Here is an 11,274-nt window from a genome sequence, read left to right on the forward strand (position 1 = left end):
TAATGCCATGTACTTACTTCAACACTCTTAGAAAACACACCTCTCGAGTCAAAGATCCATAGGCACCCTTAGAATGAAGCTGTTTTTCAAATCAAACTGATACAAAGGGAACTACTGAATTAAGCTGAATACAACTGCTATATCAGACAAACTTCGACAAGGGAACTCAAATGACCAATATAAAACATTTAGTGAGACAAAAATTTCTAATTAAAAAATAAATAAACAGAGCTCCCAGCTAATCACACACTGTTCCAGACACACTGGGCACTTTTCAATACCACCTCAATGGAGAGGCACAGACCCCTGCGTGTACCAATCACACACACATTTAAGACTAGGAAACTAAGGTCTGGAGAGCGAAGTCGCCTGCCGGGTATCACACCAGGACCAGAGCGGGCGCTCTTCACACACCGAGCCCTGGCACCCCGAAAGGCGCAGGTCCCAGACCCAGCAGGAGCGCGCCGGAAGGACGTGAAGGAGACCGGCGAAGGGGACGGGAGCGGGGTAGGCTCGGGAGAGAAAACAGAACCCGGGAAGCCTGACACAGGAGCCTGACAGACAGACAGACACACACAGGCACTCCAGCTCCAGACGCTTCTGTAAAAACACCGACTCGGGCGANTGGCCACAACGCGCGCGAGCCCCCTGGCGAGGTAGGAGCCCACGTGGGACCCCTACACCCTCCCACCCAGCCCGGGTATCGGGAGAGAGACCCTCCCAAGGGCGAAATCTCCAGCCCGCACCCGCCGCGCAGGGCCGAAACACAGTGGACACAGATTATCTCCATAAAGTAAAATACAACAAAATGTTTAATGAGCAAATTCGTCTTAGCAAATATGAAACTGCCACAGAGAGGAGGAGAGGGACAGGGGTCACGGGACTAGGGTGGGAGCGAGTCAGGGAAGGCCATAGAGAACCAACTACTTCAGAAACCAGGGAGGGGACCAGGGAGGACCAGAGGACGGGAGCTGTGGTCCTGCAAAGGGAAGAGGGCAGGGCACTGAGGGCCGGACAACAAAATTCAAAATAGTTTGGCCATAAAATATAAACACGCTATGTTCCTACCATGGGGAAGGGGAGGAGAAAAGGGGTATAAGGGAGGAAAGGCTGTATTGGGAGGGGCCGTGGGGGTCCTACCCACCCTGCTGTGTGCCCGTCCCCATCCCAACCCCTTCCCTCTGTGTCTGTGTGGGTGCGTGTCTGTGTGGGCCTGTGTGTACTTCCCCAGTCCCTTCCCTGCCCTAACCTCCCAACCCCCCCACCCCCCACCCTTAATTGCTGCCATTCCAGTTGCTGCCGGCTGTCAGGCTGTCATTCTGTCATTCGGCTGTCACTCCTCTGCCCATCATCTTCAGAGGGGGGAAAGGGGGGGACAGGCGGGGAGAGAAGCCTCCAGCCAGCCCTGCCCCCACCCTCCCCAGGCCACCTCTACCAGAAGTCCCGGCGGTGGTAAGAGTCGGGGTCACAATATTTTGTGACAACCACTCTGTTGGCGAATTTGCGACCCGTCAGGCCCTGCATGGCTTTCTGGCAGTCAAACACAGAGGTGAACTCCACAAAGATCTGTGGGGAACAAGAGGCAGGTCTGTGAACAAGGCTGGCCTCCCAGTAACCTACCAACATCCATCCAAGCCCATGACTGATACAGCGAGAAGGGAAAGAAAAAGAGCCTCTTCACAGCTTTCTGAAAAATTGCAACTATAGGTGCAGTTTCATAAAACAAGGGAACACAGATCAGATACTTCACAGGCATGGAAAGAACAGAGGCATGCCTGAGAGTCACCTGAATCACACAGGGCAGCTGGGAAGGTAACCAAATGCCCAGAGAAGTCACTAACTCTGTCTACTCTGCACCAGCCACCTTGTGGAGAGCATCCGGAGCCACCGAGGGCCATGCTTTTTTCCTCAGATAAGTAAGGGATGAAGTAAGGGAAGCCAGAAGTTAGAATTCAAATCCAGGATGATAAAAACTTGAATCCATTCAAACTTCTAATTGTGTTTCAACAACCAGTTTAGAGAAAATGGAGCATATAAAGAGCCTAAATTCTATACAACCAATGACCCTATTTCTTCAACACATAAAACAGCTTGACTTCAAAAGTGGGAGCGAGATATGGGGATAAAACTGATGAGAAACTTGGTAAGAGGGGATCTTGATTGAATCCTTAATTCAAAACACATTTTTTAGACAGTAATAAATTTGAACATAGGTAGATACCAAGAAATTAATGTTTACTTTGTTATTGTAATGAGTATATTATGATTTTGTTAATCCCACCCCCACCCCATACTGGAGCCTGAACCCAGATCTACCTACGACTGAGCTACCCAGGCTGGACTCAAACTTGTGATTCTACTGCCTCAGCCTCACAAGTAACTAGGATTATAAGCATGTACCACACCAAACTAAAAAAAAAACATTTTAAGGTTATTTGGTTAGATCAACGGTTCTCAATTAGGGGGAGACATGTCCCCAGGACATACTGAGCAATCTTCAGATGTAGGAGTTGTCACAAAAAAGGGAAGTAGCACTGCTGGCCATCTAGTAGGTACAGGCTGGGGATGTAGCTAAGCGCCTAGGATGCACAAAACACCCAAAGCAGAGCTAACTAGCCCGATATTAACAGAAAAAGTTTATTATCTCAGGCAAAAGACATCTAAACTATGTTTGAAATAAACCTCAAGGCTAGCTGTCCCAACACTGGCTGCTGAACCCTTACATACCAGCTCATCAACCTTCCTTCTCACCTGCCACTCCCAGCATCTCCTGGACCTCCTCCTTCCCTGTCCCAACATACCCAAACCAATCACCAAGAACTGGAAATTTAAAGGCTTAACTCTCTCACAAACCCATCAATTTGCAGGTGTAATGGCTCAGCCTGTTAATCCCAGCAGCTCTGAAGGCTAAGGCCCTAAGCAACTCAGACCCTGTCTCTATATAAAATACAAAAAAAAGGGCTGGTGATGTGGCTCAGTGTTTAAGTGCCCCTGAGCTCTACCCAGTACCCCCCCCCCAAAAAAATTTAACTCAAACCCATCAGCTTCCCTCCACCCCCTGCAACTAGTTGGTCCATTTCACTACTGTGACAAACTGTGTTGGCTACCCTATCAGCAAATAATATCACGGAAATAGAGTCTTAACAGAACCATGGCTCTTTATGCAGTCTGTCACAGAAGGAAGTCACTGCATAGTACATGACTACACCAGAAGAGGCAATATATTTCACACAGATTACTGCAGGAAACTCTTCCTCCATCACCCTACTCTTGTTGGATCCTCTCTACTTCACTTTCCAAACTGCAGTAGACATCACCAAAAACATGAACATTGCCTTCTCTCTTCTTAAAAACCCACCACGACCAGGAAAATCCCAAGCTTCTTCCACAATTTCATGAGTCCTCCCTGACAGAGCTGTAGAGCCAGACTCCTGACAATTGTAGTTTTGCTCACTGCGACCTCAATGAACCTCAGTGAACCCCAAGGACTCCACCACACTTCTATCCTGCAGGGCAGGGCAGATGCCTGCTTAGTACCCATTATAATAGTCATCTCTACCTGCCAGGCTCCCAGCAGCTACCTTCCCATTTCACTCAAAACCACAACCCAGGGTCTACCAGGATCCACCTGGCCACCTGCTCTTTGAGCTCATCTCCCACTGCTCTCCTTGGCTACACTGGCCTCCTCACTGTCCCCAAACACGTCCAGTCGTCTCTCTGCTTGCTGTGCATTCTACCTACTGTGAGGGTACTGAACCTCACTGTTGTCTTCTTAATGCCACCTCTCGATCTCAATGACCCCTTCTAAAAAGGGCATCTGGGCCACCCCATTTCCCACCCAACATGGCATACATTCCCTGACAACAGTGCCCAGGACTTCAGGTACTTGAGGGCAGGAGTTGTTCTGCTTAGACAAGAGTTTGGTGTAAGAATTCCACTGACATACTGAATACATCAGTGAATACAGTGACCTGAGGCAGAGAGCAGGGGTGACATGACTGTGGGCTCTTAAGTCAGACTACAGGGACCTGGACCTGTTTGTGTGGCATGTCACCTCTGTGCTTTGTCCCCTCCCATGAGAGTGCCCTAGTCTCAGAGCATCTGGCACACCAGAGGCACAGCATAATCGGGAGCTGGAATACCCTCACAGCCTTTCTCTCCATCTCATAGACAAGGCAAAACACGGCACCCGACAAGGGAGATACAGAGCCAGGCTCCAGACCAAAGGTGCTTCCACAGAGCCTAAGTTCTCGGCCCCAACAGCTCATCTCCATCAGAGGACCCTGATCCTCTGGGTCACCAGCATCTCCCCTGGCCAGGCCAGAGGGACACTCGGTAAGGGTGCAGGGGAGGGAGGGCATAAGCTGAGCCAGGATGCTCTGACCTTTCCGCAGCCAGGCACCTCGACGCCATCCACAGGCCGGGGGATCTCGATGGACTTGACAAGCCCGTACTTGCTGCACTCATCCCGCACATCCTCCACAATCTCCTCGTACTCCTCATCATCCAGCAGCTCCTCTGGCAGCACCATGTTCATGAGGCACAGGACCTCAGTAGGGTGGCCGCCCATCTGTACCTGTGAGCTCATCAGGCCCGGCACCTGCAGCGTCACTGGTGTCTGATTGATGGTGCTCTGTGGGAGGAGGGGCAGGCAAGGTGTCACAGGGGATTCAGACTAGCCTCCCTCCACTCAAGGCCACGCCCTTCAGAAACCAACTCAGAGGAAGGCCACTCCTCCGCCTGAACACATATATGCCTTACTCCCCAATACTGGTTCTGATGATCCCCCAAATCCCCTCCCGCTAAAGCTGGGCAGAGCTAAAGAGAACCTGTCCCCTACCAGCCCCTCCCACCCCCAGGGTCCCTCTAGCCAATGAAGATGACGTGCCGGGGGGCTCACCAGCGTGGCGTTCTTGGCTCCTACGCTTGCCCTTTGGACAAGCAGTTTTTTATCCCCCAGCTGCATCCCATTCAGCCCAGCAATGGCCTGCAGTCAGAAGGTGAGGGGTGGGAAGGGTGCAGGAGATATGTGGGTCAGGGCCCAGGAGCCCAGCACCTCCCCAAAAACCGGGGCATTGGTGGGCAGAGGGGAAAGCAAAGGGGGTTGAATTTGGAAGGAGCCAAAATCAAAGGAAAGGTGGAGAGTCCCATTCAGGGCCCCAAGCTCCCACCCTATGCCCTGAGGAGAGACCTCAGCTTGGAAACTGAGCAGGGCTGGGAAAGACAGAAGAAGCAAAACAGCTGCCAGGGCTCACCTGATCCGTGACGTTGATGTCCACGTACTCACAGAAGGCATAGCCCTTGGAGAGCCCTGTGGCACTGTCCTTGACCAGGTTGAAGGCCTTAAGAGGCCCAAACGATGTCAGTAGCTCTTTTACCTACAGCAGGTCAAGAATCCATCAGGGCTCAAGTCAGGCCAGGCAGGGGGAGGAGGAGAGGGCAGGGAGCAAGGGGTTTACCTGGTCATCATTCAGGTAGTTAGGTAAGCCCCCAATGAATAGCTTGTGGGCAGAGTCAGGGACCACAGTGGACACAACTCCTAAGGAGAGAAAAGGATTTCAATTGCAGTAGGAGGTCATCTCCCAGATGACAAGATGAGCCCTTCAGAGGCTTCACCCTGATAAAGGTGGAAGTATCACTCTCATCTCCACCCCAGCCTGAGAAGGACACAAGCAAGGAAGCACAGCACTCCCCATGTGAGAACACAGGGTGTCTCCCAAACTGGTCCAGTCTCAGAGGAACCTCAAGCTAGCAGCATCCCCCCACCCCCCCAGAACAGCCTCCTGGCACCTAGACCCACATGCTGGCACACACATGCTGCTGTGTGACACCGAAAAGTCACCTTAACTCTGGACATACTGCTGGGACACACACCAAACCCCTCCTTCACCCCTCAGGTCCCAACTGACAATTGCCCAGGAACATCTTCCCCATTAAATCATTCAATCCTTTGCTTTCAGGGACCTATCCTCAGAAGAGTGGGTTGTCTCTGGGCCCCAGTTCATCTGGGACACCACAGAGGTGGCCTGCTCTCAGGCTGCTCAAGTAATCTGTGTCAGCTATTCCAACCTCAGTGGAAACTGCTGACTCAAGATGGGGTGCTATATTCAGGGTCCATTAGGATTGAAATGTCACAGCCCATGGTGACACGAGCTAAGTGAATTCGACAGCCCTCAGTCCTGCCCTCTACTCTAGACTCAGACAAGTGTCTGACCGATGTTTCAATATGGCTTCCAACACACTTGGCCAACTTTATCACTCCATTCTTGGAACTACCCTGTCAGACAAGAGCTGTAAGGCTCCAGCAGCCATTCACCCTGACCACCCAGTTCAAAGCCTGGCCACATAGCCTCCCATTCCTTAGCAGTCCCCCCACACCAACTACTAGTGGCCCATCCCACCTCCATCCTGATCCCAGGGAACATCAGGAAAGGCAGAAAATGGAGAAAGGCCCCATAACTTGAGCCCCTGGGCCCCACCTACCCTCTGGGCTAATGTACTCTTTCTTTCTCTCCCTGCCCTTTTGGCACCCACAGAATTGTAGGCACCAACCCAGCTGGCTCTGTCCCCTAGAGCTGAGCCCCAGCAGATTGAGGGAGACCACAGGGAACCCAGCTTGGATGCCTCTATGACAAGCAGAAACATCCTGGAAGCAACAACACATTTAAATGCTGGCCACAAGCCAGGCATGGCCCAATCTCTTTCAATCTTAGCTCAATGTGTGCAAAAGCCCCATTTACAATACAAAAATGAGTAAACTGAGTAAGGGGCAAAGCCCCAAAGGCAGGAAAAGGGTGGCCTCCAGGTCTGTCCACAGGCCATTTTTTGGCCACACACACTCAGAGGCAGTCCCCTGCAGTTTTTTCTGACACGTTCTCCTTTCTGCCATCTATCCCATCCTTTCCCCCACATCCCTCCCATGGTCGCTGTTCTTTTATTTTTGATTGCCCTGACCTCCCCTTGACCTCCCCCCACCTTCCCCACTGCTCCTCTCCCCTGCCCAGGGGAGTCTGGCAGGTGATTAACAAAGAGGGTCATGTGTCCCCAGGCTCCAAATCCAAGCTTAATGACTGTGCTGCACCTCAGGGAGACAGCAGTGAGGGCAGGAGAGCTGGGCTCCCTGGGGTCAAGCGGTAGTTGCCAAGGGCCCAGCATCTTCACCTACAGAACGGGAGGACGCCAGTGCACACAGACAAGCACAATTCATGCTACTGCCAAAGGTGAGCTTAACCCTGGGTGAGCTGGGGCCCACTGTGGGAAGCTTCGCCTGGGCTGGACCATCTTGCACAGCACCCCTTCAGGTGATATCAAATACCCCTTCATCAAGGTGAGAAAGTTGTCTTCCAGTTTCCAACCTGTCTAATCAAGAGATCTGTTCATTTTATCAAATACTTTCTCTTCTTTAGTGTCTTTATAGAGTAATGTCCTTCTCTGCAGCACTAAAAGGGGAGATCAAAATACAAGCTGTATCAGAAGGAAAGCTACACTGGAAAATACTTAGCCTACAGACAGAATCACATTTCCTAACTCATCAGTCCAACCACAGGTAAGAACTGGACAAACAGGCCCCCCAAGGTGCACATCCCAGACAGACTAACGAGTGATCTCCCCAGTTTATATAGTAATGGCCACGTCTGGAAAAGCCTGCCACAAAGGAAGCATAATCAAAAGCAACTGTCCCCCTGCACACCTCTGCTTTCAGAAGAAGAGTAACAAGTATGTAGGAGGCAGTGCATAGAATGGCTGTTCATGGATCGCAGGGTCAAGCTGAGAGAGGGAGACACAGAGGGTAAGTAGTAGCCCAAGACACTGGTTTCAGGACATTTGGCAGATTATCAATCACCCCTTGCCTCACTTCTGTCCTATGTAAAATGAGAGTCACATCTAATATAGGAGTAGTCAGCGAACTTTCAGAGTAAATAGCTATGCAAAAGATACTTTTGATTTTGTAGTCCATTCAGCCTGTGCAACAATTATTCAGCTTGGCTACTACCAGCACATAAGCAATGCGCAACAAGACTCTGTGCCCATAAATCTTCATCTATAGAAACAGGGAGTGACCAGATGTGTCCCTCAAGTCTAAACTGGTAACACTATACCTGACTGTTGTGAAGGTTTCAAGAAGAGCTGGACAGTGCATTTGTGCCAGTACCTGGCACACAGCAAGCACCAGCAGTTGGCAGGCTATTTACATAAGTAGAAATGAACTTAAGCACACTGAGTTCACTGGTGGAGACCCAAGGGAGATGCTCTGTAGCTGTCTGGGAGAAGTACCCACACACAGTCACCAGGTGGTGCGCTTAGGTAGAGCTGTTTCTACAGGATCAGCTAGCAGAACCCCACATTCTCAACATTCCAACATGCCTGAGACAGGCACCTCACTCACTGGGACTCCAGCAGCACTGGCCCCTCCCAGGATCAGAGTGCTTTCACACCCCAATGGGCCTCAAACAACCTTCAATCCTCATTGATACCTACTGTCAATACAGGATGAGAGTGGCCCAAGGCCTCTACCTCCAAAGCCCATAAGCTTTCTTAAAAAACTTCAGTGTGCCTACCTCAACAATCACAGATGCTAGGGTGCAATGGCACCCAGGCACCAGATCACTTAGGTCCCACACACAAATATTTGCCAAGCCCTGGTTGTCTTTAACTACCCATCAGAAGTGATACCAAGCACAAGGTAAAAAATCCACAGCACAGATTCAAAGCAGAGATTAGAAAACCATAAATGAGTGAATACTGAGGTGTCGGACCCCACATGAGGAGCTTTACCGAGGTCTTCTGATGTGCACCAGAGTGGCGCACACGAGCACTCTGAGACCCTGCAGTCAAGAGACCCTGGGGCAGAGACAAGTCAAGTAACAGATTATAAGCCCTGTGCTTTCCAGAGCACCTCTGGTTTGGTCCTGACCTGCCAACTTACAAGCTGTGTGTCTGCAAGGAGCTCACAGCTCACAATCTGGGCCCCCGAGACCACACTTGCCATGCTGAGAGAAGACTTGCACATCCAAAGCAGCACACTACTTCCTGAGTAGCTCTAGCTACGCTGGCGACGGGAAGGGTGGACACAAAAACTGGGCTCCTCACTCACCAGGCACATAGACAGACGGATTCTCTGACATGCCAGGCAGTGGCTGGTAGTCATGAGGCCTACGGATCTTCAGTGACTGTCCCTGGAAGATGATGCCATCAAAGGCCATGGCCTGGGTAGTCTCATCCACTGAGCGGAACTGAAGGGAAGAGAAGGGGTGGTAAGGGGCAGGGGTCAAGGACTAGACCAGGCCTCAGCCCCCAAGGCTCTGTGATAGGCTATGATTTTCTTTCTTTTCACTCATATGAGCAGACACCACTGTGCCCGCCCTGTGCTGGACAACAGAACATCCCTGGTCCTAGAGGCTCTCTCCCCTAAGTGCAGTCACCAACACCCAACACAGATGCAGAGGCAAACACACAGCTGCAAGTCTGATGCGACCGAAGGGGAACAGAGTGTTGAGAGGACAGAGTGGGGATGTTAAATACATAAGGAAGTGAAGGCACTGCAGGCTGGTAAGTAACATTTAAGCTAGAACCTGGAACTGTGGAGTTCAAAATGAACTGCAGCGAGGCCAATGTGGAGAGTCAGAGGCAGCACCTAGAAGCTTTCCCAGCAACCTGGTGTTGCTGCAATGCCTGGTTTTTGTAAGAACACTGGCCCACCCAAAATCAAAATTTAAAAACCAAGGTCCTCTACCAGACAGGTTGAGAAACAATGACAAAGAAACATGGTTAGAAACACGGTTAGCCAGGCAGGATGAACCACCTCAGTCCAGGCCCTGGTGGGGGCCTGGTAGGTCCTGGAAAAGGTCAGTATGGCCAGAGCAAAGTACGGCATCAAACTGGTCTGGAAGAGGTCTGCAGGCCTCCCAAGCCACATAAAGAACAAGGTCAGGCAGGAAGGAGGATGGGATTTGCCAGAGTTTTTTAGCTCACTTTGGCAACCAGAAGAGACAGCAGAGGGCCAGTGGTAATGGGCAGCACAGGGAAGCACAACATGCCAAGGGACCACACATTCCCCTCCCACCCCATCACTTGCCCAGCTCACCTCCAAAAAGGCAAAATTCTTGTCTTGGTTAATCTGCACAGCCAAGACCGGGTTGCCAGGGGCCTGGGTTAGCCCCCCCAAGCGCATCTGGGCGTTGAAGAAATCCATCATGGCCTCCTGCAGAGGGAATAGGAGACAGGGAGGGGCGGGGAGGGAGGTGGAGAGAGGAGGGGAAGGGTGAGAGAGGGAGACACAGAGGGGTTTGGGGTAAGGGGAGAGGGACAAGGGAAGGGAGAAGGGGAAGGGAGGGAATGGTGGAATATGGGTGGGGCGTAGAGGTCAATAGTAGGAACAAAAGCAGGAGAAAAATAAGAAAATAAAGAAAAAGAAGTAGCAAAAGGCAGTGAAGGACAAGAGATGGATACAAACAGGGCAGTCAGGACAGGTGCAGGGGGAGAGCCCCAGGGGCCCCCCCCAAACAAATCAAGAAAAAGAAGGAAAATCATTCAAGAAAAAAAATGACAGCAAGGAAAGGAAGAGAAAACAAACAGAAGGCAAGAAGACAAGGAGGAACGCAGTGCAGACGAGACGACAGGGACGGCCAGAGAGCGGCAAGCAGGAAGGAGAGAGACCAGCACAGAGCAGGGAGGCGGAGTGCAGGGTGGGAGGGGGGCGGGAGGGGAGGAGAAAAGAGTGATGTGGAGGGACCTGGCCCTGGAGTCCGGGGGCTGGTTTATCAAATGTAGCAAAGTGCAGGTTGAGAAAGTCAGAATGGACCTTACTTGCCTTCGACGATGGTAGCAAACTTTTTGTTGCTACGAGGGATCTCAGCCCCACAATATTTCACTTTAAAGAGAAATGGAAACAACTCTTTGATCTCGGGATTCTCAGGGGGTGCCACGGGAGGGGGTGGGGGAGAGGGGCAGGGGAGAGGAGCGGTGGGGAAGGTGGGGGGAGGTCAGGGCAATCAAAAATAAAAGAACAGCGACCATGGGAGGGATGTGGGGGAAAGGATGGGATAGATGGCAGAAAGGAGAACGTGTCAGAAAAAACTGCAGGGGGCGTGCGTCTGAGTGTGTGTCCGAGTGTGTCAGAGTGTGTGTGTCCGAGTCTCCCTCTCTGTCTCTCTCCGAGGTACGAGGTATGATATATATAGGTTCATCGTGTGTGCACGTGATCCCTGGGTTGCTGAAGGAGGTTGGGGGGAAAAGGGAAGGGGAGAGGGGAAGAGGGAGGGAGGGGAGGGAGCA

The 11,274-nt window shown here is 51.4% G+C and overlaps 1 protein-coding gene across 6 annotated transcripts in view; it reads right to left on the reverse strand.

Moving 5' to 3' along the window:
• Window positions 1-794: 794 nt before the first annotated feature.
• Window positions 795-11,274, reverse strand: part of U2af2 (U2 small nuclear RNA auxiliary factor 2) — an 18,402-nt gene continuing 7,922 nt past the window's right edge. For 3 of the 6 annotated variants that reach the window (XM_048791558.1, XM_015505467.2, XM_048791560.1), the window contains 7 exons: window positions 10,085-10,201; window positions 9,095-9,233; window positions 5,460-5,539; window positions 5,256-5,378; window positions 4,889-4,987; window positions 4,385-4,633; window positions 795-1,566 (listed from right to left, as the gene is read on the reverse strand). In XM_048791558.1, coding sequence (XP_048647515.1) covers window positions 1,432-1,566; window positions 4,385-4,633; window positions 4,889-4,987; window positions 5,256-5,378; window positions 5,460-5,539; window positions 9,095-9,233; window positions 10,085-10,201 — 942 coding nt within the window. In that variant the 3' untranslated portion in view covers window positions 795-1,431. Of the gene's footprint in view, window positions 1,567-4,384; window positions 4,634-4,888; window positions 4,988-5,255; window positions 5,379-5,459; window positions 5,540-9,094; window positions 9,234-10,084; window positions 10,202-10,810; window positions 10,871-11,274 lie in introns of all 6 variants that reach the window. The other 3 variants (XM_048791559.1, XM_015505468.2, XM_048791561.1) reach the window with 2 other exon arrangements.

This window comes from Marmota marmota, unplaced genomic scaffold (genome assembly GCF_001458135.2).
Source record: "Marmota marmota marmota unplaced genomic scaffold, marMar, whole genome shotgun sequence".
NCBI classification, from domain to species: Eukaryota; Metazoa; Chordata; class Mammalia; order Rodentia; family Sciuridae; genus Marmota; species Marmota marmota.